Raw genomic sequence first — 27,845 nt, 5'->3', positions numbered from 1 at the left:
TGTATCTTGCGTAGTTAAATCACAATTTGTTTAGGTGAATATATCTTTGCTAACCCAGCCCTCTTAGTTCATGTCTCACCATAATGAGGTCCTGATTCACAAAGGTAACTTGCAGTTTTGAGTAATTTACAGTTTTGAGTAAGTTTACTACTTTTTGGCTATTTACAAAATCTGAGGGTAAATTTGCTCCAAAACTGTAACTTACATGTCTCTACCACATTGGCTGGGACTGTGGTCTACACATTTTCTAGTACTTTACACTTTTAATTGACAGTTTTGGAGTAAATTTATACTTGAATTTGTGAATAGCAAAAAAGTACTAAACGAACTCAAAAGTGTAAATTACTCAAAAGGGTATAACACACCCCCCCCTTCCCACCTCCCCCAGACCCGGAGGCATTTGAATTTACACTTTTGGAGAGATTTACACTCGGATTTTGTTGGATAGCCAAACAACAGAAATCGTACTCAAAACTGTAAATTACTCAAAAGTGTGAGTAACTAAGTAAGCTACATTTGTGAATTAGGCCCCAAATGAGTGGCTTTCTTTGCTTAAAATAATGTTTTTGGGAGTTGTCCGAGTCTTTTTGGCGCAGTCTTTGGAAGCAGATTCTATATCGCCCCTCGTGCTTAACTATACTATGGTTCTGGCTATGACTTGCTTTGTAGAATTACCTTGTTTTAATTCTGTTGCATTATCTGCTTTTGGTTTATTTTAATTGCTGAATCCCTATATTTTAACTATCAACCTTTTGCCTTCGGTAATGTTCCTAATTCTGAATAAACCCTTATGGCTTTGACTTGAATTCTTGTCTTGTGGGAATTTCATTTATTGTCATTGGACTTGATCTTATGAAGACTCTGTCACTGATCCTCCATCTCGACCTTCTTTTAATTTGAACATCAACAGTCACTTGTACAGGTCCTGAACATGCACATGTGCAACTGCCACGATTATCCAGGGCCTTGATGTTACACTGCCTGTTAAAAACTGTTTTTTCTGCACACTTTTTCAGGTAACACAACTCTGATGTCAGGCATCTTGCTCTTCCCTTTGGTAAGGGGATTTAAGGTGGAAGCCCCAGAAGAGAAAAAAATTGCATTATTCCTGCAGTCCTCTGGAATTGTGGTCACCCTAAATGACACACCTCTCAACATGTGTACCAGACAGCTCAGTGCTACATATGAAGTAGATACGAAAGACTACAGTGAAAAGTTCAACACTTTACAATTGAAAACCCATAAGTGAATGTCAAGGTTACAACCTTACCTTTAAGATTATGGCATCAATATACTTTATATTTGTAGCAAGGTGGCAATATTATGTGGTATTGCTGGGAGGCTTTACCATGTAATATTAACATGATACCCAAAAGTGGCCCTCCGATTCACACTAATAATCCTTTTCTCAGTCCTGGTAGAGTTACAAAGAGCAAACACGCTTACTTAGAGGAACATGTGTATAGCATTTTACAGCACCAACATTTACGATAAGTCATTGACACAACTCAAAAGATATCCAGCACCAATTTATAACAATAGAGCTTATTTTTTTGGAATTTTCAACACCAGAATGAGGTGTGTACAGTTCTTATAACCAGAGTTATAGAATTTACAGTGATAATAAAATCAATACTTTGCAGAGTTGTCAACCTTTATTAATGCAGTCAAAGTGAAAAACACAAGGTGACACTCAGTCACTTGCAGGGTGAGTTTCATGGAACCCACTTGTAGTTAAGGTCTTGCAGGCCCACAGACCCAGCTACGACAGTCAGAACAGTTTTACCTTGCCCAGGGAATCTGGGTACAGAGGCGATTTGGCTGTCCTTGGTGCTGAACGGGAGCTGCGGGTGCTGAAAAAGCAGTACTTAGTAAAACGATACTTGCAGGTTGAGTTCACTGAAGCCCCTTCGGGGTGAAGCTTGGAGGGGCCATGGACCGGAAATCACCAGATAGAACAGCTCTATCTAGCTTGGGTGTCTTGAATGCAGAGGTGTACCTGGCTATCCATGGTGCTGAACGGGACTGCAGTAGCTGACTTTACCAGGCATGCCAATGCAGACAGGTTTGGGATGCAAGTACTCAAGAACTACGCCACAGAAGCAGAAGGTTGACAGAGCAAGGGATTTCCTCTTCTTGGAGCGTGGAGTAAAGTAGTCACTAGTCAGGCAAGTGCAGCGATGAAGCAAATCTTCTTCAACAAGTCTTGGGAATGCTTTAGAGTTCTGAGACTTGCTGAGGTTCAGGACTACACTTCCCAGAAGGCACCTGGCTGGTTACTTTGGGGCTGGTCCTCGATGGAACCCAGTGGACAGTCCTTCTTTGGATCTTGGAAGTGCAGTTTGTGCCTGCCAACTAAAGGGGGCTAGTACATGTAGTCCTAGGGAGTCCTGGTGAAGTCTGTGGGTCACAGAAGGGTTCACCTTCCTTTTGGAACCGGTCTCTGGTCGAGGACGAGTCGTGGTCCAGTGGGTGCAGAGAGCTGCCACGGTTGCAGTACTTCACTCCTCTTCTTTGTGGAGTCTTAGCCATGTGCTGACATGGGTCTCTTCTTTGTCCTTCGCTTCTTCTGAGCAGATCTGGCGTCCTGGTGTCAGGGATGCCCCTTCAATCCTGGATTTAGGGGATGTTTAGGGGGGTGAGGGCTAGTAGCCAATGAGCTACTAGTCCTGCCGCTAATCCACCCCTGAGGGGACCACATCCAGGGGGTGTATGTCCCCAAACTATTCAGAACCCACTATTCTTAGGACTTTTCAAGAAGGCCCAAGTCATGCTCGGCTGTACCGACCCACCAGCCTGTCCTAGAGGTGTGGCTAGCTTTTGAGAGTTGTATGCCACCTGAATACCTAATTACCCATCTGCATGCAAACATGAGTGCCTGGGGCAGTGGGAGGGTCTTTGTCTCCACTGGGAGACAAGTCTCTTGCATATAAGCTGCGGTGAAGCCTTTGAGGCTCACCATCCTGACGGTTCTTTCACTAGCCATCCTGGGAGGGCGGAGGTGTGACCACCTCCCTGCCCAGACCTTTTGTCTCACATCCTCTGGGAGTAATAGCACTCACCAGCAGAAGGACAGATCTTCTGCTTTGGTGGCAACGGCTCAGAAAGCCCACCCAGGTACAAGTGAAATCTGTATCTCGGTGAGCAACCTCTAAGAATGCCACCTGGGTGCACGCCAGCTCACCTTCCACATGAGAATCGTGTATGGGTGAAAAAGCACAATGTTTGATACTAAACACAACTAAAGTTGTTGGTACCGCCATGGAGCTGGCTATCTCAATTTGGTGCAGTACCCACTCCACATTAACCTATGGACCGCTAGTCACTTACAGTAACGTTGAATGGCAAATTTCCTGTAGAGGTAGATATGTCTGTACATATATGCCTTCACCATTAAGATAATGCACCCTGCCTCTTGGGCTTCAGGAAGCCTACCTTAGGGGTGACTTACATATCTTAAGACAGTGAGGTGACTCTGTCACACATGATGTGTGCAGAGTCGCACACAAGCAGAGAAGCTGCTCTTGCAAGCTAGGGTAGCAACCCTGCAGACTTTACTTTCACTCGGGTCACACAGGGTGGCAAAAATAGTGCTGCAACCCTGGTATCAACTTTAACACCCTTGCCCTGGGTATCACTGGTACCATATATTAGGGACTTGTGAGGGGGGTTAAAGTATCTTGCCAATTTGGTGTACCAATTCACATCAGCTTTTTAGGAAAAGAGCACTGGGGCCTGGTTAGCAGGTCTCAGTGCATTTCCAGTTCTAAAACCACAGCATCCACAGCAAAAAGTTGGGGGAGGTGACCATCTAAAAAGAGCACTTTCCTACATGACCCCCCCAGACAAAAGGTGATGATCACTAAACTCCCTCTTGGTAGTTCTCTTTGTTTACGCGGAAAAACCTGGAAAGGCTAGCTGCATTGGCATGGTCATTCCCTGGTCTGGGTTCCACTACAAAGTCCATCCCCTGTAGGAAAATGGACAACCTCAACAATGTGGGGTTCTCTCCTCTCATCTGCATTAACCACCTGAAATGCCTGTGGTCTGTTTGAACTTTGAATTGAGTCTGAAATAGGTGTGGTCTCAGCTCCTTCAGGGACCAAACCACACCAAAGACTTCCCTCTCAATGACACGCCAATGCTTCTCTCTAGGGGGAGTCGCCTGCTAATCTAGGCCACTGACTGATCCTTACCTTCATTGTTGGATTGTGACAACACTGCCCCAATCCCATGTTCAGAATAATCTGTTTGAACAATGAACTGTTTCCCATAGTCTGGCGCTTTTAAGACAGGTGCTGAGCGCATGGCTGTTCCTTCAGAGTATTAAAGGCATTTTGACAATCTGTGGCTGCTTCTTCGAGGTAAGTTCAGTAAGAGGGGCCACAATGGTACCATACCCCTTCACAAACCTCCTATAATATCCAGTTAGGCCTGTAATGTCCTGACCTTGGTCTGGGTCTTGGGAGGCTACCAATCCAGAATAGTCTGGATCTTGGGTTGGAGAGGTCTGACTTGGCATCCAACCAACAAGGTGGCCCAAGTATACAACAATTTGGCACCTACTGGCCTTAAATGGGAGGCCTGCCTGCTGCAGGGCCTGCAAAATATCTCTCAGGTGGACCATGCGATCCTCCCAGGTGGAGCTAAAGACAGTAATATTGTCCAGATATGCTGCACTAAAGGCATCCCCCCATGAAAAATAACTCAATTCACAAACCTTTGAAAAGCAGCAGGTGCATTCTATAATCCAAAAGCCATCACTTTAAATTGAAAGTGTCTCTCTGAGGTGGAGAATGCAGATCTCTCCTTGGCTCCCTGGGTCACACCAATATGCCAGTACCCCGAAGTCAAATCTAAGGTACTGAGAAACTTGGCTGCCCTTAGCTTATCAATATGCTCATCTGCTCTTGGCATGGGGTGAGCGTCAGTCTTGGTTACCTCATTCAATCCACTGTAATCCGCACAAAATCTCATATCAGGTTTCCCACCTTTTGAATGAGGTTTAAGGACCGGTGGCACTAGGCTGACCCAGGGACTGTCAGACAGTTCTATCACCCCTAGCTCTAATATCTTGCTCACTTCTGTTTTGATGCATGCTTTGCCTTAGTCAGAAAGTCGATAAATCTTATTCTTGACACAGAGGCTGTCCCCAATGTCTACATCATGGGTACACCAGTTTGTCTGCCCAGAGGTCAAAGTAAAGAGCTCAGCAAACTGGCTGAGGACTTGCCTGCAGTCAGTCTGCTGCTGTACAGTGAAAGTGTCAGGCTGGACTACACCCTCCACTGTACCATCTTGTGGGTTGGTTCATAACAGGAAAAGGAGGGGTTCATTTTCCTCCTCCTGTCCTGCATCAGGGACCATCAACATGGTCATGTCAGCCCTGTCTTGGTGTGCATTTAGGCGATTTACATGGAGTGCTCGGTGAGGACTCCTGGGGCTGCCTAAGTCTACCAGGTAGATAACTTCCCCCTTTTCCAAAATGGGGTAGGGCACAGTCCACTTATCTCAGAGTGCCCTGGAAGCCAATGGCTCCAACACCCACACCAAGTGACTTGCTTGGTACTCAACCATGGCTGAGTGCTAGCCATACCAGTATTTGACAATTTCCCGGCAGGCATGCAAATTTTCATTCGCTTTTTTTATGTATTCTGCCATGCATGAACGTAGGCCTAACACATAGTCCATGATGTCTTGTTTGGGTTGTTTGAGAGGCTTCTCCCATCCTTCCCTCACTAAACTTAGCAGACCTCTTACAGGGTGGCCAAACAAAAGTTCAAAAGAGATAAAGCCAACCCTCTTCTGAGGCAGTTCTCTGTATGCAAACAATTGGCATGGCAATAGAACATCCCATCTCCTTCTGAGCTTCTCTCTGAGTCCCATGATCATGCCCTTAATGGGCTTGTTGAATCTCTCCACTGAGCCATTAGTCTGGGGGTGATAGGGAGTGGTGAATCTGTAACTCACTCCTCATTCATCCCACATAGCTTTTAGGTATGCAGACATGAAGTGTGTCCCTCTACCGCTGACCACCTCCTTAGGAAACCCAACCCAGGTGAAGATTTCAAGGATGGCCTTTGGCCACTGCAGGAGAAGTTAAAGTCCAGAGGGGATTTGCCTCTGAATACCTAGTGGCATGGTCCACTACCACTAGAATAAATCTGTTTCCATGTGCAGTAGGAGGGTCGAGGGGACCAACCATGTCGATCCATACCCACTCAAAGGGAGTCCCAACAACTGGCAGCTGATTTAAGGGATGCTTTGGTTGTGAACCTGTTTTTACACTGACTTGACAAGTTGCACAGGAGCGACAGAACTCTTTTACTTTTTCAGACATCTGGGGCCAATACAAATGGACAACCAACCTGTCCCAGGTTTCGGTTTGTCCCTGTTGTCCAGCAAGGGGGTTGTCATGGGGTAAAGCCTCAGTATACAGGAGCCCATCCTCCCAATAGACCCTGTGAGTGCCACTGGCATCTACCTCTTCTAGCCTGGCAGCCTGCTGCCATAGGACCTCAAGAGTAGGGCATCTCTGTTGCTCTAGGCATAGGTCGTCTCTGGAGGGTCCCCTTGCATCAAGAAGGTCTGCCAGGTCAGACCCAAGCTGCTCAACTGTAGTTCCCTCTTCAGGCTTCAGGGCATCTCCCTTTGGAGACTTCTCCCCCTGATCCTGTTACATCTTAGAAGTTGTGCCACCAGTCTTCCTGCCCTTCCTCTTGTTTCTGAAGTTTTGAGCCATAGTTGCAGGCTCCATTTCTTTTTGACTCCCCTAACGTTCAGCCTGTGCCCTAGTTGTCACACACACCCAAACAGGGAGACCCAGCATTTCTGCAAGAACCCTCCTCTCGACTTCTGCCAATGCAGATGTTTAAAGGTCACTGCCTAACAGACCGTGTACTTGTATGGCAGGAGACACATCCCCCGGCCTGTAACTCCTCCCCACTCTAGATTTATAAAAGCCATTGAGTGAAGTCTAGTTTCATTGTCAGCATTGGTAATCTGGTGACTAACACCGAGGATCATTTGATCTTGGGGCACCAGTCTGGCTGCCACCATGGTGACACTGGCCCCTGTATCCCTCAGACCATCTACTTCAGTCAAATGGATTTTTTGGCCTTTGTCTATACCTTTCTAAGCTTGGGGGTATGCCTGTCAAGGCTTCAATGTCCACCCCTCCCAGGGAAACTGAAGTAGTCTCAATGTAGCCTCTGGCCTCTCCAGAGTACACTTCCACTCCCATCCCAACACTAACTACTCCCCTGGATTGTCCACCAGTTGGGGACATATTGTATCACCCTTCTAGTGTCCTGGCTGATTACAGTCAAAGCATGTCTCAGCCTACTTGGGATCCCAATTTTTACCTTGCCTCCCCTTTCCTTTGGACTGGGAAGAGTCTCGGGCGCACCCGCCTGAAAAGTCTTTTGGAGGCCTTTAGAGAACACTTGCTTTTTACCCTGGTCAATGCCCTGTTGGGAAGCCTGTGCACCTTCTTGAGGTCACCCCCACCTTGGGTCTTTTTCTGGGATACCCTTGATCTGACCCATTTGTCTGCCTTCCTCCCCAGTTCTCTGGGAGAGCACAGTTCAGAATCTACGCAGCCTTCTAGTGCCTTGATTGAGGAGTCTACCCAAGTTTGGTTTTGGCCTTTTGAGGTCTCTCTAAACTTGACTCTGTACTCCTCTGAGGTGAGTCTAACCCCTTCTATGAGGATCTCTTTCATATGCTGGTAGGACTCAGCCACATCCTCATTAAGGTTCAGGAGAGAGAGCCCCAGTGCTACTCTCTTCATTTTGCAAGCTCTCTCAAAAGCTGCAAACCATTTATCAGTATCGTCTCCATCACTTTACTGGGGGACAATCCTTTGTTGATGTTAGGGTCAAAAGACTCCTCTTTTTCCATATTTGAATTGCTGCCACCATTTTTGGGAACTAGGCCCAACTTAACCCTTCTTACCTCAAGGGCTAGTTTGATGAGTCTTTCACTAGCAATCCTGGAAGGGTGAAGAAGTGGCCTCCTTCCTGCCCAGGCCTTTTGTATCGCATCCTCTGGGAGTGATAGCACTCACCAGCAAGTCAGACTGCTTTCTTGATGGCAAATGGCTCAGAAAGCCAACCAAGGCACAAGGGAACTCAGTATCTCGGTGAGCAACCTCTTAGGATGCCACCTGGGGGCATGCAAGCAGACCCTCAACACAAGAATCATGTAAAGGGTGAAAAAGCATGGTGTTTGATGCCAAACACAACTCAATTAGTTGGTAACACCATGTAGCTGGCTATCTCGGTTTGGTCCAGTAGCCAGTCCACGTTAACCTATGGACCTCCGGTCACTTACAGTAACCTTGAATGGCAAGGTTACAGTAGAGGTATATATGTCTATATGTCTGTACGTATATGCCTTCACCATTAAGATAATGCACCCTGCCTCCTGAGCTTTAGGAGGCCTACCTTAGCGGTGACTTACATACCTTAAGGCAGTGTGTTGACTCTGTTAAACATGGTGAGTGCAGAATCGCACTTGAGCAGAGAAGCTGCTCGTGCAGGCTGCTGTAGCAGCCCTCCAGACTTTACTTTTACTCGGGTCATGCCAGAGTGGCACAAATAGTGCTGCAGCCCTGGTGAGCCCTTTAGCACCCTTGCCGTACTAGGGACTTATAAGGGGGGGGGGGGGTTAAAGTATCATGTCAATTGTATGTACCAATTCACATTACCTTTTAAGGGAAAGAGCACTGGCACTGGGCCCTGATTTGCAGGTCTCAGTGCGCTTCTGGATCTGAAACCACAGCATTCAGAGAAAAATGTGTGTGGGGTGAGGGTCCCCGCCCAAAAAGGGCACTTTCCTACAATGCTTATGAGTCAAGGGGCTGTATCCCTTGAGAATTTGGCTGGAAAGACCTTTTCCCTGATGTTTGGATCTTACACATCCATTATTGGGTAATCATGGGTGGATTTTCATTAATTTCTATCATTTAATCCAGCTAGAGAAATCTGATAAATGTACTCATCTAGAAGAAAATAAATAAGATTCTATTGATTACGAAATATATATTTAGTTTTGGCCATGAGGACTGTCCTACACAATGTACAGGCTGAGTGCTGGCATCAACCTGGCAGGAGGGAGTGGTACAGGTGGGTGATGGTGGCCATGTAGACAAGAGGTCAAGTGCCCCTTGCCTGCACTTTATTGACCTAAGATGGCCGCTGCTGGGATGTCGACATGCTGACGTCAACGAATGTTTAAAAAGCTCAAGTCTCCGAATTGCTGCAGACTTGAGGTCTCAACAAGTCTGTTGTTGCGAATCTATCTGATCACTCTAATTTCAGAGGCACAATAATGTTTAAAAACCTACTATTTCCTACAGTGATAAACTTAATTGTAGCATGAACATCCTCCCACTGCTTTTGCCACAACTATAATGGTGGCACTCTGTAACAATTCTGGAGTTGTCTGGGACCCAGTTACACTATGTTTTTTCAATTTTGTTGTGTGCTTTGAATCCTAGGCTTTTGGGTGAATCTGCTATAGGCACTCTAGTTCTGGTGGCAGACCCACCTTGATGAAAGTCTGAGTCACTAATGCTCCATTCTCACACCTCAGTTACAGCATTATGATAGTGCATGTTTATCAGTGACCTACAATCCATTTCCATAATGTAACCCAGTAAATTGAGGATGTATGTCATTACATCACATAGTAATACCACGCATGCCATTACAAAGCGGGTATTACTACGTGATGTCAATGACATTGCATGCCATTACATCACAAACTATTACCACGAATATGCCTTTACCACGCATGCCATTACAACGCAAAGGCATGCGTGGTAAAGCTATATTTGTAGTTAGTTGGCAAGGTAAGTGACGACCCTACCCCTACACAACCCTCCCCCGCCCGTCAGTCCTCTCCCTACAATTACATTACACTACCCTTCACGACCCCCTGACACTACCCTAAAACACAACACAACACACGCACACTACAGCAATACCCTAATCCCTAACGCACTTCACTACTCAAACTCTACTACACTAGCCAAAACCACTACACTACACAAACTCTACAACATTACCCTAAACCCTAAAACACTACTACACTACCCAAAACTCTAAAACACTACACTACCCTAAACCCTAAAACACTACACTACACAAACACTACCCTAAACTGTAAAACACTACACAAACACTACTACTCTACCTTAAACCCTAAAAAACTACACTATCCTTTACCCCTAAAATACTACACTACTCAAACACTACTACACTACCCTAAACCCTAAAACACTACACTACGCAAACAATACTACTCTACCCTAAACCCTAAAAAAACTACACTAGCCTAAACCCTAAAACACTACACTACACAAACACTACTACACTACCCTAAACCCTAAAACACTAAATCACTACACTACACAAACTCTACAACACTACCCTAAATCACTACAACACTACCCTAAACCCTAATACACTACATTACACTACAAAAAACACACTCAAATGTAAAAAGAAACCACACAGAACACTACTTTTACACTACCCTAAAGTAACCCCAAAAATTGACCCCCACCCCAAGTGCAAACCCCCTTACCTCTCTCCTCTCAAGCATCGCCGTCGGATCCTGCTTCCTCCTTCCTGCTTGCTTCACGTTGTTGTGAGGAAACAGCCTGAGTTTCCTCACAACGACTTGGATAGCCACCGCGGCCACATTACATTGCATGCGTTGTAAAAGCGCATGCGATGTAATGGTATGCGTGGTTTTACCATGCGTTGTAACATCGCATGCGTTGTAACGCAAGCGATGTAATAGCAACGCGTGGTGAAACCCGCGTTGTAATGGCTGTTCCCCGTAAATTGAAATTGATCATTGTACCCCTCTACTAAAGATATCACTTTACAATGTATTATTTCCAAAATATCTTTCCAATTGTGGCAGGTTTAAAGCCCATTCGGTACCCCTCTGTTCCTTTCTGTCTTAGTTTTGTGTGTGTGCGTGTGTGTGTGTGCATGCGTGGTAATTTCTGACTGAACATGACCATGCAAATGTGGCAATTTTTGTCTTTTTATGCATCCCTTCACTATAATCTTCCTTTAGGTTTCCATTGCCTCTGTAACGTTCAACATTATATGAGACGAATGATGCTTGTGCTTCGTTTTGTCTTTCGTACAAAGATCTCATACCCGTGTCATCGGAACACAGACGGGCATAATAACAAGCCCCTATCATCTCCACAACGTCACTTTTCAGGATGTTGTATTTGCGATAGGGGCTTAACCTTATTCACAAGGCAGCATGTGAATAAGGCCTCTTTTCACGCTATACTTAGCGTGAAAGGGTGGGCAATTGGTGTTGCGGTGGGTGTTCCGCCGCAACACCCATTGATTTTGACGCTGCTCCATATTTACAAGAGCAGCGTAAATATGGGGCAGCACCAAAATCAAGACCAGGGAAAATCTGGTGTTAAACAGGCGCAACGAGGAGAAATGAAACATTTCTCCTCGTTTTTGCTGTTTCTATGTGTGCAGCAAACATAGAAACAGCAAAAGGCCATTGATTGTTTATGTACAGGAACGTAACCCATCCTGCACATAAACAATCAATTTAAAAAATGACGGGGCATATTACCAAGCCCCTACCGCCACCAAAACGTTGCTTTTTGTGACGTGGTGGCAATATGGTCAGCTCCCTATTACCAAGGCAGCGGTAAACCACTTAACGTGGCTAAAAGCCACATTAAGTGGCTTAACGCTGCCTTGGTAATAGGGCCCCTTTCATGCTAAAATTAGCGTGAAAGGGGCGTGCAGTGGGTGTTGCGGTGGGCGTTTCACCACAACACCCATTCACTTCGACGCTGCCACCTATTATCAAGAGAGGCGATAATAAGTGGCAGCGCCAAACTTAGGACCAGGAAAACCCTGGTCTTAAGGTGGTGAAATGAGGAGAAATGCTTTATTTCTCCTCGTTTTTGCTTTTTCCATGTGTGCTGCCTTGTGCAGCACACATGGAAAAAGCAAAATGCCAAGGTTTGTTTGTACATAAGCAAACCTTTTTTTAAACTGCCATTTTGCATGAAGCAGCACACATGTAAGCTACAAAATGGCATTTTAGGTTTCTTTATGTACAGGAAGGGGCACCTTCCTGTAAATAAATTAACCTCCCTGCTCGCAGACACCCTTGCACTCTGGTGCAAGGGTGCCTGCATTGGCGTTAAGTCGTGAGACTTAGCGCCATCGCAGGGGGAAACGCCAGGCTGCATCATGTCCTTGTTAATATGATGCAGCCTGGCACTTCCGAAGTGGCGATGAGAGGCGTTAAGCCAAGGAGGCTAACGCCTCTCACCACCACTTCCTAGATAATATGCCCCGACGTTTTGTAACTTCTATGTGTGCTGCATTAAGTTACAAAATGCCATTTAAAGATTGTTTATGTGCGGGAAGGGTACCTGCACATAAACAATCTTGCCTTCAATGCAGACACCCTTGCATTACGGTGCAAGGGCGCCTGAACTGGCGCTAGGCTGCTAAATTTAGCACCAGCGTAGGGGGAAACGCAAGGCTGAACCATATTGTTCTAAATATGGTGCAGCCCTGCGTTTCAGAACTGCGCAGTAAATATACCCCATGAGACATTTACACATGTGCCTTCTATTAGCTAAGGAATGTATGTGTCTGAGCAGTTAAAAGGCCCGTGGGACTAATGCAGGGCAGCTCTGCTGATTCTCTGTCACACCGTCATATAGTAAGTCATCTATTACTATCAGTTGTACCTACAAGTTTTTTTTTCCTGCCATGAAGCCTTTGGTGTCTGGGCACTTACAAGTTAGCAAATAAAATGACATTTATTAATAACTCATAAGACACACCATTAACCTATTAGTCAAGGCTCCTTTCTTGGGAGTAATTTCTTCATGAAGACAGTCTTGATGTCGCTCCAATAAATCCCAGGAGCAGTCGTCAGGGTTGTTGTAGAATGTATAATAATAATAAAGATATTGAACTATGCAGACATGATGTATGTGGGCCTCCTTGTTTGCAAGGTTTATCACCATGAGACTAGTGCACTGACTTCCTGACACTACCAGGATCACTTTTAGGTGCGCATGCATCAACATTCTGAAAAGAGATTCCTTAATAGCGAAAAATAAAGAATCGCTAATAAGGAATCGCATTTCGGAATGCATGAACAGATTCGGTAATTCTTAGTGTTTCCTTAAAAATCGCTAATATTTACCGAAAACTCAATAGCGATTCCTTAAAATAAAGATTAGCAATTACCGAATTCGGTATTACCGAATTCGGTATTAGCGAGTTCGGAATATGCGATTTCGCTAAAAACGGGTCGCACAAGAAGCGGGCTGATTACATCACAACCAGGAAGTCAACCAGCCTCTCCCTCATTCACTGCCCTGAGGAGCTCACAGGAGGAGGCAGAGCATACAGGCTGAGGCAAGAGACTTCACCCACTGAAACCATCCACCCTACCTTCATCCAGGATGGACAAGGATGCACCTGCCACTTCAGACACGCCCAGGAAGAGGAAGAGAAAGTTCTCTGACAGGGAACTTGAGCACTTGATCGAGGGGGTGAGCAGCAAGCATGACAAGCTGTTTGGGAAGCTGTCACTCAAGGTGCCCGAAGCTGAGAAGAGGAAGATTTGGCTTCGCATCAGGGAGAGGGTGAATGCTGTAGGAGTGACGCACCGCAGCATCGACGACCTAAAGAAGAGGTGGTATGACCTCAGGAAGAGGGCAAAGGAACGAATTGCCGAAAGAGTCAAGGAGGCAGCTGGCACAGGAGGGGGGCCATCCACAGTACCTGCCAACACTGCCCTGGAGGAGCTCGTTCAGGGGACCATTGTGCCAGAGGCAGTCGTCGGAGTAACCCAGATGGACACCTCCGGCGCAGCTACCACAGAACAAGGTAAGATGCATGCCTGCGCCCATACGCTGCGTATCGTATACCCATCCCCATCCCCCCAGGTCAATCACAGTGTGCAGGGAGAAGTGCATAACACATATGCCCTCACATTAGTATTGCATCATGGGAGTCGTAGTCATGTCAGCCAAGTGTGCATGTATAGTCACCAATGCACAATAAATGAGATCAGCAGTACAGAACCAACAGAGTGTCAAATCATGTAATTCATTGTAGGAAATAAATGCAGAATGACAAACAGATTATTATTATTTTTTTTTGCAAAAACATTTTTATTGCATATTTTCAATTACAAACACCTTGCAGTAATTACTCTCGCGCGGATGAACATATCCGATTGCTAGAAATCAATGCGGTATACAATCCTATTCGCTGTCATCCAGATAATCTGTACCCATCAGCGCTCTTATATGCATAAACACCCTCCCCCCCATGTCAGTGTGCCATAATACAAGGTATAAAGATGATTCTCTCTTTTAAACTGCCGTGTCATTGGTTGCGGGCTACTCCCCCCACCAATAGCCAGGCTCAGTTCCGTAATTAAATGTAGTGTATTCACTCCATCGCTTGTGTTCTACCCGGTATATCTCTATTACTGCATTTCCGCTGGCTGCCCCGTTATAGCATCGTCCTCCACTTCTTCTGGTACCCACCCTTGGAGCTCAATCACCAGTGCCTCCCATGCACGTGCCATGTCCAGCGACTTTTCATCATTCCCCCGCAGCGCTAACTGTAGCCTGAACGTGCCCTCACTACCTGCCCATTTGGTGAAAGTCGCTCTCCATCTCGCAAAGCTGGGACCGACTCTCGATTTCCAGTGCAGGGTGATTTCTCTTTTGGACAAAACTAGCCCCAAATCGCAAAACTTGCTCGTAATTTTTGTGCGCGGGGTGTGGGGAAACCACAATAGCAAACAAACTCCCATTTCCACCTCCAGGTCCCGCCCTGTCACCTGGTTTAAGCAAGCATTAACCTCGTCCCAGTAGCGACTTAGTGACCCACAGGACCAGAACATGTGTTTGAAGTCTGCCCCTTCCTTCCCGCACCGAGGGCATCGTGGTGTAGGGCCCCCGAAGTACTGAAATAATTTAGCTGGCGTCAAATATGCCCTATGCAAAGTGAAGTACTGCACTAATTGAAACCGGGCATTACGCGTGCTCTTCCAGGCCCGTCTCTGTAGCGTGGGCCACGTCAGTGCAGGGATAGGCTTCCCAATGTCTATTTCCCATTTGTCCTTTAGGGCGTTCAAAGGGGCTAGGTGTTCTGTCGTCAGTCTCCGGTAGAGGCACGTAATGGCCTTAATTGTGCCCGCTGCCCTAACCACATGTTGACACCCTGCGGCCGTCTGGGGTTCCGATAGCCCCGCATTTCAGTGCCTCTGGAGACCTGCCACCAGGGCTGCGTGGAGTAAATAGTCTCCCCTCGGGATCCCAAAGGAGTCCCGCAGCTCCTGGAAGGGCTGAAGCACGCCATTGAGGTATAGGTCCCCCACCATCTGTACCCCGAGGTCTTCCCAATTAGCCAATCCCGACCAATCCCCTCCATGTGGGAGGGCCGTGCACATGCCTAATGGGATCTCTGGGGCGTAAGGGTGAACAATGCCGGCCTTCCGTAGGCTTCGATTCCAGCACATCCGGAGCGTGCGCTCCTCCAGTGTTAACTGTGACAGATCGAGTCGTTGTTGTAAGACAATAAAGGAAAGCACATGGCGCGGGATTAGTCTGCCCTGTGGGCCTTCAGGGCCTCTAAACTCCCGAGCCACCGCCAGCGTGAGCCACTGTAACTGGGCAGCCAGATAGTACCACTCAAAGTCGGGTACCGCCAGCCCACCCTCAGCTCTGGGTCGTCGTAGAGTGGCCAGCGCCACCCGCCTCCTGCCAGTTCCCCAGATAAAACCCGTAGCCATGGCCGTGAGCCTGCGGAATAGCGACGCCGGTACCCAAATAGGGAGCGTACGGAAAAATATAAGAGGCGTGGGAGCGCCACCATCTTCAGTAAGGCCACCCTCCCTGCCACCGAGAGCGTAAGGGTGCTCCAGAATCCAATACTGCCAACCAGGCCCCTGATTGCCCTACCCACGTTCCCTTCCAACAGGCCTTGCTGGGTGTGGTAAATATGTACTCCCAGATATGGCAGACAACTGTCCTCGTAGCGTATTGTTCCCAGGTAGGGGGGAGTCGGCCCATGCTGTGTTATGGGGAATACACAAGTCTTGCCCCAGTTAACTTTAGTCCCGACACTTGACCAAAGTCCTTCAGGAGAGCTTTGGCGCCCCGAAGGGCCCCATCCGCGTCGGCCAAGAATAGCAATAAATCCTCCGCATAAAGGGAGATATAATGAATTTCCCCTCTAAGTATTAGTCCGGCATAGGCGCGTCCCATCCTTGCATGAGATGCCAGGGGCTCGACAGCCAAGGCAAATAGCAAGGGGGATTACGAGCAGCCCTGTCTTGTTCCCCGTCGCACTGGATAGGGAGCTGATATTGTGGTCCCCGTCCGCACCCTAGCCACGGAGTTGGTGAAGAGCAATCTGGTCCTGCGCACGAACCCATCCCCCAGGCCGAACTCCTGCAGGACCCTAAACAAATAAGGCCACTCCACGCTATCGAAGGCTTTTTCCTTATCCACAGACAGTGTCAAGGCAGCAGGGTATTCAGTGCAGTCCACCTCAATAACCCGCAGCAGGCGCCGGATACACGTCGACGTGTTACGTCGAGGGATGAATCCAGCCTGGTCGGGGTGTATCAGAGCGGTCATATGATCCAGCAGCCGCGTGGCTAAAATTTTGCTCAAGATCTTATAGTCCACTGTGAGCATGGAGAGTGGGCGGTAGGCCGTCCTGGCCCCCGGATCCCCCCCTTTTTTCAGGAGAGGTATAACCAGCGCCTCGCTTGTGGAAGTGGGTAGTTGTCCTTCCTCCCAGGCCGCCCTGTAGACGGATTGTAAATGCGGGGCAAGTAATTCCACATAGGCCGCGTAGAATTCCACGGGAAGCCCGTCCGTCCCCGGGGTTTTCCTGCGAGCCATATGTTTGATCGCCGTTCTGATCTCACCTAGCGATATGTCGCCTCCCAGGTCCTCCTCGTGGGTCGGATCCAGTCTCGGTAGGCGGGCCGTTGCCAGGAACTCCTCCAATTCCCCAGGAGCATCCCGCATGGTGTTAGTGTACAGGGCGGTATAATACGTCAGGAAATGGTCATTGATCTCCTTCTGGGAGTACACCACTGTTCCCTCTCCGGTGGTCAGAGAGAGTATGGGGGAGCCGCGCACTGTGGGGTTCGCCAGCCAAGCCAGAAGCGATCCCACCTTATCCCTTTCCGCGTGTGCTCTGGCGAGGTACGCCTTGTAGTCAAAACAGCGAAGCCGTTCCACCTGCACTGCCATGCGCTTGCGCGCCGCTATCACCTCATCGTGGGATTCCTCCCTCGCGTGATGGGCCCTTTCCGTTGTGCGCAGCGCACTGTCCGCCTTTTCTATGTCTCCCAGTATTGTTTTCCGGACCCCGGACGTAGAGGAAATACATATCCCTCTGATGACTGCCTTGAACGAGTCCCATTCCCACGCCCTCCACGACGCTGTCCCCGTGTTCTCTGCAAAGTAGTTCGTTATGCCGTCACGAACCTCCGCTTGGAAGACAGGGTCCTCCAGCATCCGCGGGTTTAAGCGCCAGGTGGGTATCGCTTGACGCTGCCGACTCCATTGTGCTGTGACCAAACAGGGGTTGTGGTCCGATATGGTTTTCGCCAGATATTCACTATGGCGAATCAGAGCCTGCACGTCGGGAGAGCACAATATGCTATCCAGGCGTACATGCGTCTCGTGCGGGGTGGAATAAACAGAGTAGTCCCTATCCATCGGGTGATGCTCCCGCCATGTGTCAACCAGCCCCCACGTAGCCTGCCAGTCCCGTCTGCTTTTAGCCGCCCGATGTGTTACCGACTGGGCGAGAGGCGGGTGAGATCTGTCCAGGTGGACATCAGTAATTGAATTGAAGTCACCCCCCATGATGGTCGGTCCCGCTAGATACTCCGCTAAGGCCCCAGAGATGCGCCTGAAGAAGGCCGCTTGCTCTACATTTGGGGCGTAAAGGCTACATAATGTTACCTCCCTCCCATCCAGCCGGCCCCGAACTGCCACAAACCTCCCCTCCGGATCCACCTGCGTGGTGAGGGGCTGAAAGGGAAGACCCGCTCGAACCCAGATAAGAGTACCCCTTGCGAATTTGGAATAGGTGGTGTAAAACAATTGACCCCGCCAGCGCCTATGTAGGGCCTGCCCTTCTGTCCGATCTAAATGAGTCTCTTGTAGAAATGCCACCTGCACTCCTCTACATACCAGGTAGGCGTGAACTTTGCAACGTTTCGTCATGGAGGTAAGCCCCCTCACATTCCAGGTGATGTATTTCAACTCAGGAGGGGATGCCATCACACCGTTTAACACATACTATCCAACCGTGTGTAGTCCCAGGCACACTGACATTGCTCCAACACCCCTCAACTCCCAAACAACCCCCAATCCCGCCCGCCCCCAGAACAGGTGCCCAACCGTAGTTACCCATCCAAATACAATACAATTAGCTAACTTCTCTGGTAGCCACCAGAGTCTCACAGCTAGCGTGAGGAGGAGGAGGTGGGCCGGGGCCGAACGGGTACGGTAAGAGTTCTCAATGGCCATCTGTTCTGCTCGATTTTCCCGGCCTTCTTGTGAGGAACAATAATGTAATGTGACTTCAGTCTCTTATCATTCAAGTCTAAGGGTTAGAGTAGTGAATGGAGCCTATTTACTAGGCACTTCGACATGATTCTGTGCTCTTCCCCATAGATCAGGGCTTGCACACATAGCCTAGGGGATAGATTCGTTAGTATTAGGGATAACCTGTCCTTTAGTGAGGGTATTTCACGGAGCTGTGCTGAATTCAGGCCTGGTAGGCCTCAAACGGGAGAGACTCCATCTTTCTTTCTGCTCCGGCAGCTTGGGATGCTTCTAGGTCAAACGTAATGTTTTAGTTATGAGGTGTTATTCGCTTGGAGAGAACCGGTTCAGGCCGGCCCTTATCGAAGGATTGTATTTTTCTTCATGCCGAAGACACTACATCAGGCCGGCCGGCTGGGAACGTGTCCTTGGTACGGGGAGGTACAAGAATTTGGTGGGCGGCAGGTTACAGGCCGGAATTTTCCATGAGGAAACGCACCTCTATATTAGTGAAAGTCTGAGGCAGTTACATGTTCAGTCCGTAGCCGGCATCTAGCCGTTAGCAGTAAAGCTACTACTTATTCCAGGGAAGACAGACGCCATCTTGAAGGCGGAGAAGAACCGAGAGACAGATGCTTTCCTAGCAGAATAGCCAGAGAGGAGAGAGTAGCCGATAAGGAAGAGGTCCCAGTGACTCGGAGAAGGGTGATTCCAGGCGAGCCGAGGCACAGACGAGAAGGGAACCTAGATGACCACTGAGCGCAGGCTACATACTACTAAGGTGATGTCGACCCTTTCTTATTAGAGTGTACAACTTAATCTTTCACTTTTCTTTGCAGGTTATGTGTTATATCGTAATGTTATGTGATTGTGTATGTAATGAGTAATAAAGTATCCAGTTTGTAGTGAACCAACATGTGCTGCGTGTTCTTGTATGAGAGGGTAGCCTATTCTTCTAGTCAGCTGCGGCTACATGAACAGATGTTAACCCTGATCAGGTAAGTGGTAACTGAATAAGGGAAAGAGGAGCCCCTCGAACCTGAGAACAGGCTATGCTCGAACTGGCAATCCTTGTGTGATCTGATGAATAGTGAGATTGATTCCCTTTTTGTATGTTATGGTGATCATAGGATGAACTGTCGTATGAGACTGCCGTCTAGGTAGAGAGGTCTGGATTCGTATAGGATCGCGAGGCCGCCACTTGTGATACTGTCGTATGGGCAGAGAGGTCTGGATTCGTAGGGGATCGCAAGGCCGCCGATTGTGCTGAGACTGCCGTCTGGGTAGAGAGGTCTGGGTTCGTATGGGACCGCGAGGCCGCCACTTGTGATACTGTCGTATGGGCAGAGAGGTCTGGGTTCGTATGGGACCGCGAGGCCGCCACTTGTGATACTGTCGTATGGGCAGAGAGGTCTGGGTTCGTATGGGACCGCGAGGCCGCCACTTGTGATACTGTCGTATGGGCAGAGAGGTCTGGATCCGTATGGGATCGCGAGGCCGCCGATTGTGCTGAGACTGCCGTCTGGGTAGAGAGGTCTGGGTTCGTATGGGACCGCGAGGCCGCCACTTGTGATACTGTCGTATGGGCAGAGAGGTCTGGATCCGTATGGGATCGCAAGGCCGCCGATTGTGCTGAGACTGCCGTCTGGGTAGAGAGGTCTGGGTTCGTATGGGACCGCGAGGCCGCCACTTGTGATACTGTCGTATGGGCAGAGAGGTCTGGATCCGTATGGGATCGCGAGGCCGCCGATTGTGAGGTCTTGGTATGCATAGTAGGAATCCCCTGTCCTTAGGTGGTAGATATATGTGGTTGCAGGATTGTAAATAGGTTCTAGGGAGGGGGTAACGTTCTGGCTGGGTTAGTGAGGCTCTGATGAGCGGGTTCTATCTGACCCGAAAACCCAAGCAGAACACCATCCTTGCCCAGTCTCTACAGTATCTCCCCGGACACTCCTTGCCCCCGGTGCGCTCGACCCAGCCCCACCCCCGCATTCGTGGAAAGCCGTGCAAGCCCTCATCAACCCGCCACATCCCCGTCCCCAGAGCAGAGTCAACAGTTCAGGACGGTGCCCCTCCAGCTCCCGTTTACCCTCCTTACTGTCACCGGCAAACCAGGAATAGCTCAGGAGTCCATTATGCCGTCCGCCATCCTCGGCGTGACGTGAGGCAGCACCGCAGCGTCTTCCTCAGCTTCATCACTGTGCAGAGTGTCAGACCCCTTTTGGGAGCCCGAGTCCTCGGCAGGGATGGATGCAGTGGCCCCTGAGATGATTGAGACCACCTGCAATGCCTCTCTCCGCTCCAGTTCCGTCTGTGATGCCAGGGGGGACCTCATTCCAGTCGTCCGATTCTTGTTACGTCGGCTTCGACGGGGCCTCGGCGAGGACATCTGCGATTCCCCCCGGTTCGCGGGCCTGCGCTCCTGATTTGGACGTTTCCAGCCAACCCCACGCGGCCTCGGGGTCGTTAAAAAAGAATGTTTTGCCGCTCAGCATGATCCGCAGACGAGCAGGGAACAACAACGAATATTGGATGCCTTCTTCCCTGAGAGCCTTTTTTATCGCCAGGAACGAGGACCTGTGTCGTTGGACTTCAAAGGAATAATCGGGGTAGATGGAGACTGACACATTTTCCACTCGGTAGGGGCCTTGTGTTCTGGCTTTCTGGAGAATGAAGTCCCGATCTTTAAAGTGCAGAAGGCGTGCAACCACTGGGCGTGGGGGTCTGCCAGGATCTGGAGGACAAGTCGGAACTCTATGCGCTCGTTCCAGTGTGTAGAACTGCGTTAGTCCCTCAGGTGCGACCACGTCTCGTAGCCAAGTCTCCATGTAAGCAAGCATGTCGCTCACCTCAATTTTCTCGGGCAGCCCTACCACGCGTATGTTATTGTGGCGGTTGCGTCCCTCCGCGTCCTCAGCTCTCTTCTCCAGTGTTGTGCAATTTTTTTTCTTCTTTTTCTGCAACTTTACCTCCTGGTTCTGATTCTCCTTAATTTGCTCATGCTAAATAGCGATTTTGGAGATTTTCGGTATTTGCGAGTTTTGATGCATTCTTTTGCGATTCTTTATTTGCGATTCGCTAATGCCAGGCGCTATTTGTATTTTCGTTATTGCCGATTCTTTATTTTGCGATTCTTTATTTCCACTGGTTTTTTTTAGCGATTCTTCATTTTAACGGGGATTATTTTAGCGATTCTTTATTTTTTCGCTATTGGTGTTGATGCATTGGGATTCGTTGTTTGCCACTCGCTAACGGGAGATTTTAGAGATTCAGTATTTTTGCGAGGTGATTTTTCCTTGATGCATGTGCCAGTCAGGATCTTATGCCTGACTTACTGGTGCTATATCCCAAAACTTTGCATTTGGTGCACAAAAACAGGACAAGGGCATTGCACCATTCTTCCAGCTTGTGTAATAGGAAAAAAGTTAGCAGACTTTTGCATAATGGCAAAAATTGAGGAAACGGATTGAGAAGATAAATCCTAATCCATGCATAAATCTTTTGAAACAGCAAACCAATTTTGCATTTATATTTATTAATTAAAAAAAAAAATCCTTGTCATGAAAAGCAGTGGTTAATTTGCAAAACAAATTAGTGCTGGGGCTCTCATCAGGAGGCAGCTTGCCCAGCCCATTTCTACTGTAAGCGCCACCTAAAACAGAACCAATTACAAACCATGAAAGCAGGTAAAGGATGTGGCGTAATGGCCAGAGCTGCCAACTTCGTCACTTGGGAACCAGGTTCGAGTCTCGGAGTTGGCTCAACATTCTCGGCAAATCACTTAGTCTCCCGGTGCCTACCATAAGTTAATGTGTCCTTAACTGGCGCTTATGAAAAAGGCCAGTATGAATGATTAATAAGTGTAGGTGTTGAGCAAGAGGAACCACAGTCTCAAATTAAGCACTGATGTAAAGGTAGATAAAATGATATAAAAACGGATTGTGACATGCTTAACCCGATGAAAATACCACCTGTTTCATACACTAATACACAAGCAGTAAAAATTTTGCAAAGGGACGTGTCCAGTTTTTTGCACAAGTGCAAAGTTTCTGTAATATTAACCCTGACAACGCACACGATGCCATTCACAATGTCAGATTCCTTCACACATTTGCCTGTTGAGGAGCTGATATCACACGGTGGCAGGTAAGAGGAGCTAGGAACCTCTGCACAGAGTGGGCTTGCAGTTTGTCTTCTGAGGTGCCGAACAGCCAATATCCATTAAAGGGTGTGAAAACACCCCAGGACATCGGCTCCCATCTCTACACCCATTTATTTTGGCTTTGGGTATTTGGGGGAGGAAGGGAGGCAGAATTGCCTCATAGGTAGTTATCTTCATGAGGCTCTGCCCCTCCAAAGATTCCTAAGGCCTTACAAATTAATCTTTCCTTTGCCAGAAGAGGAGAATTTGTCTCTATGTCCCAATCAGGGCTCTGAGACCTAGTGCCAACCTACTTTAGTTTAATATCCCACTCAGTCTACTTTCAGAACCAGTTGTGAAACACCCTCACAATTAACATATCCTCTCCCCTCTCTTCAAGAGCGACTCCTCTGCTAAGGCAGAGGAGCGTCTCCCCTCTGCTCTCAGAGCAGAGCAGCAAAAATAAAATTATAACATTGTTATTATCATTTTATTTTTTCTAGCTGCAGGGCTGGGTTAGGGTGGTTGAGGTCGATGGCAAAGGGGGAGGAGTGGGTTGCACTCCTTAAGTGCCTATGACTGTTTGGCCCTCTTGCGCCGACCAATCAGTCACGCACACCGAGCATGTTCCCCACCAGGCTGCATTACTCAGCCTGGTGAGGAACATGCAAAGCCTCCCTATCCCTGTCTGCGCACCGAACCACGGCACTCAGACCAATCACAACGCTGCATTGCAGTTTTTTGATTGGCTCAGGGAAGCCCAGAAGCCGGGTGCTTCCTGCTGCCGGGACAGCAGGAATAAGAAAGCTGAACATGAAGGAGGAGTGGCGGCAACGGCGAAAAATAAGTGACATTTTTAAAAATTATTTTTTATTTTCTCCATCCCCTCCCCAGCCACCTCCCCCGCCGCCCCCGCCCTCCACTGATGTTCCTTGCCACATGCTACTGCCTCTCTGATCTTTAGCACTGTGGCATAGCAAGGATGCCAACAACAGGGCCAGACTGGGGAACCAATACTGAGCCCGATAAAACCATCACCATTCCCTTCCTCTCCTCGCTCTTTCTCTTTCCACCCACCCATCTATCTCTCTCTCTGTTTCCTCTGTGTCTCTGTTCGCTTGCCCTCTCTCCCTCAAATTCTTCTCCCTCTCTCTGGAAGCTCCCTGTGCCTGATACAAGTGACCTCGTCGAGCTGAGCAAAGAGACAGAAGCACCAGCAGCTGTCCTGAGCTTTGGAAACCAGCCTCCAAGGGCTCTTCCCTTCACCGGGGAAATGGCCGGTGGAATTAAAGACCAATCCGGCCTGGCCAACGAGCCTAATACATGCAGATAAAAAGGACCTTGGACATTAAATTTACATAGTATACTTATAATTTTAAATGATTATACGTTAAACATGTACTAGAGACCACCAGATCGATGTATTTCTATTTATATAATATTTTTCAAACAATTGACACAAATAAATATATCTTTATTTTCAATAAATATACAGTCTTAATCATACTAGACAATATGCGTGGAGTAATTGCACGTAAGCAACGAACAATACAAATAGGCACTTACTATTAGGATTATCTGATGTGTTGAACTCTACCTCTCTTTAAACACATTACACATATACCCTAAAGACACCAACAGCCAGAGTCCGCAAGCACAAGTATTGAAGCAGCTGGTTTTGAAGATGGTGTCTATGCATCTCACAAACACGGATAGCATTGGTGCATGTTACTTTTCCTCTCCTTGCTACAGATCGAATTCCTGGAAAAGGGGCACATCTGAGACGTTTATCAAGAAATCCAATTTAAGAAGAGCTGATAAGGATGGTATGCTAAGGACCATGTGAGATATGTGCGCAGGTGCCTTAAACGGCTTAAGACCAAGCCTGGCTTCATTGAAAGCACTAACTAGTGATAACCTTGGTCAAAAGATATCTTTAAGTCTGGCTTTAGCCAAGGCCTAATTATTTTAGGGGGAGTAGATATACAATATACTTTTTGTGAGCCCTCTTCATTCATTGGTCTTTTTTGTCATTCACATTTTTCTTCTTCACATTACAGCATACAGCATAGGGCAGTGGGTCAACCCACTTCAGCCACTGGCTATCTTCACTGTGAGCGATATCATTCTGCCCTCTCACAAGGAGCTGATCCACAAACAAATGAGTTCGCGTTAGTGCCATCAACTACTTTGGCAATGTGTGATGTTTGAGACCCAAAAATGTCTGTTTTTAGCCAATTTTTGGTGGGGTTGACTAGTGGCCTGGTAACTTCTCCAACAATTGCCCTTTGCAAAAGCCATTACCCACCCCCCCCCCCCAGAAAAAAACAACCAACCATTGAAAATGACAAAAGTCTGGCGACCAACACAGACTTATTGGCTTTGCCAATTCTTGTTTTATTTGTTGCTGAGCAGGGACAGCTAGGAGGAAAGAACTGTAAGTGGGCTGTGGGCTAACATTAGTCATGGGCAACCAGAATGTTGAGGGTTCTGTGGCCTTGAAATTATCTGTGGGGCCTGGGAAAAAAATAATGCACATGCTACAATATGCAAATGAAGGTGGTTTAGCACAGCTTAATTGGCAACGATAGTACAGAGCCTTACAATAAGCCATGACTGGCTCGCAGCAAGAACTGACCCTCTCTTACTAGGGATATTGTATTCAAAACTCCCTTTCACCATTATAGAAACAACTAGAGCAATGGTATGTTGTTGCCATTATGGTACATGATGAAATATTGTAGGAGTACTAGTATGTACCCTTGTAGATTACTTTATTATGCATCACTTTTGAAATAAATCTAGCTGTAATGCTTTCTCTTCCATAGAGGAGCCCGTACACATTGAATGTGCCAGTTCAGTCATTGCCCCCGCCTCTTGCTGAGCAGTGAAATACATCTTATTTAACACTGTTCTTTGGCACATAGAGTACATTTACATGTAGGCGTATGGGATATATGCACCTGTGATCACTGTGAAATGACCCCCTACTCCCACTGCTGATCGAGTGGAATGGTAATGGGATGAATTTACCCCCACATACAGAATGCGAATGTGTGTGTGTGCGCACAGGCATGTGGACGATGGTCAGTGTGCATGTGTGTGTGTGTTTATGAGTGTCCGATAAATGTGTGTGTGCTCGTTTTCTCTTTCATACATATATGACTCAATATACATTTACTTTTTTTGGACACACGTATTTGATATTTTTTTACACATTCCCTTGTAGCTGAGATGTTCCTCGTTGGCACCGGTTCCATCTAAACAGTGTCCAGGTTGATGCCATGTTCATGTGAGAAGCTGGCTGCGCTGTTCGCGCACTAATAGCTTCAACCAATAAAGAACTTAACAGATGCAAATCATGCATATGTGCTCATAAAGATCACCCACACACACACACACGCACGAACAGTAACAACAATTTAGTTGCTTATAATTAGCTAGTGCAACGACAAACCTAATTTTCAAAATATATTCATCACATTGTATTTTTAATTATTTTTTTATCTAGTTTATGTGGTCCGAATACTAGATCCGTGCACCTCCACCGGGCTACATAAAGCTACACTATAAATACAAAAGCTGTTATTTAATTAAGTGTTAAGAGTTAAATCACAGTCAAGGGGGTTAATTAATCTGTTGGTTACAACACAGAAACAGGACTCTGGTTTCCACAGACGTGGCATTAAACACTTTCAAACGGATGGAGCAGCCAATGAAGATTGCTAGAATGTTCTGCTGACCACCTCAAAGCAGCCACAAAACATTCTCCACGAATCTGGCACAAACATGTAATACATGGTTTGAATTAAGTTCACCGAGGCACATAGGCATTAGAAATGATGCCTTTTCGTTAAATGTACCAAAGCTGCAAACATGTCTTCCAGTCACTTCATGGTGGGACTTGGCTTGTTGGTGGTCGTTGGGCCACTTTCACGTCACCTCGAGGGACGCTGGAGAGACGCGGTCACACTCTGCTCGCGACCGCAGACTGTGCCACTGCTCCACCGCGGTGCGGTGCGAGTTCAGCATGCGGCGCCAGTGGCTTGATTCTGGAGACCCAGAAGAGTACTGACCAATCACAATTCTTCCAATAAAGTCATTGCTGCTTTTCATGTTGTGACCGTATGCTGGAAGAAAACACAAAATAACCCTGTGTTAAACATGAGACTTTATGAGACTTGCAAATGCATATACTTTTTATTTTTCATAATTTTTATTATGATTTTTTTGCTGTTAGAGATGCTATACTGAATTAATTTGTATAACAATACAGAGTAAATTGATATACATCTGCACAAGCATTATGTAAGCATGATATATAAAACAGTGACGTATTTTATCAAAAAAGGATTAATAACTAAGAATAAATAGCAAGAGGAAACATAATGCCTGGAGTCGAAAGAACAATACTAATATAAAACTGTAGCATTTTCTAAAAACGAATTAAAGAATGGAGATGAAAGAAGAAAAAGAGGGAAAAGAAAGAAAAGAAGAAGAAAGATAGAAGGAAAAAAGAAGAATATTAAGAACAAGGATAAAATTACATAGTTAACAATCATCTGTTATTACCAGAATAACCTAACGAGATAGTGGCTACTCATGGGGGTCCAAAGCGGTGCACACAGGTCTAGCAGGGGCAACAGATCTGTAGAGGTATGACATTAGGGGAAACCAGAACAGATCTCTTTTAATCATTAAGGGCAATGTAGTAGCATGGGCTCTGTCTAACCTGTGATGATGACATAGAAATTCCACCAGGCAATAAAAGTGATTTTTGAAGTGTCATTCAAATTGGATGTGATAATTTGTAAAGCCAGGGCTATAGTCAGATCAATACATTTCCCAATTGTCTTATGAGAATGCCATAGACGGGACGCACAACCCAAATACAGATGAACGGTGTTAAACGTGTTATCTGTAGACAATATCTTATTCAGCTTATCCCATATGAACAGCCAAAAACTTCAAACTCTGGGACAATCAAAAACATATGCAATAATTTGCAGTTTTCTTGGGCACAAGACCGACATTTGGTGTCGTTGATTAGATTTAACTGATGTAAGTGAGTGGGAG

General features: G+C 47.2%; 1 protein-coding gene across 2 annotated transcripts in view; it reads right to left on the bottom strand.

The window, feature by feature from the left end:
- Positions 1–24,222: 24,222 nt before the first annotated feature.
- The window catches only part of SYT17 (synaptotagmin 17), a 680,897-nt gene continuing 677,274 nt past the window's right edge, over positions 24,223–27,845 (bottom strand). Inside the window, exon 8 of one of the 2 annotated variants that reach the window (XM_085628853.1) lies at positions 24,223–26,899. In XM_085628853.1, the coding sequence (XP_085484979.1) occupies positions 26,703–26,899 (197 nt within the window). In that variant the 3' untranslated portion in view covers positions 24,223–26,702. The remainder of the gene's footprint in view (positions 26,900–27,845) is intronic. The other variant, XR_014969605.1, reaches the window with a different exon arrangement.

The sequence above is a fragment of the Triturus cristatus genome, chromosome 10 (genome assembly GCF_964204655.1).
Source record: "Triturus cristatus chromosome 10, aTriCri1.1, whole genome shotgun sequence".
NCBI lineage: Eukaryota > Metazoa > Chordata > Amphibia > Caudata > Salamandridae > Triturus > Triturus cristatus.
The sequence above is the reverse complement of the archived record's forward strand: the minus strand, read 5'-3'. Positions and strand labels throughout refer to the sequence as shown.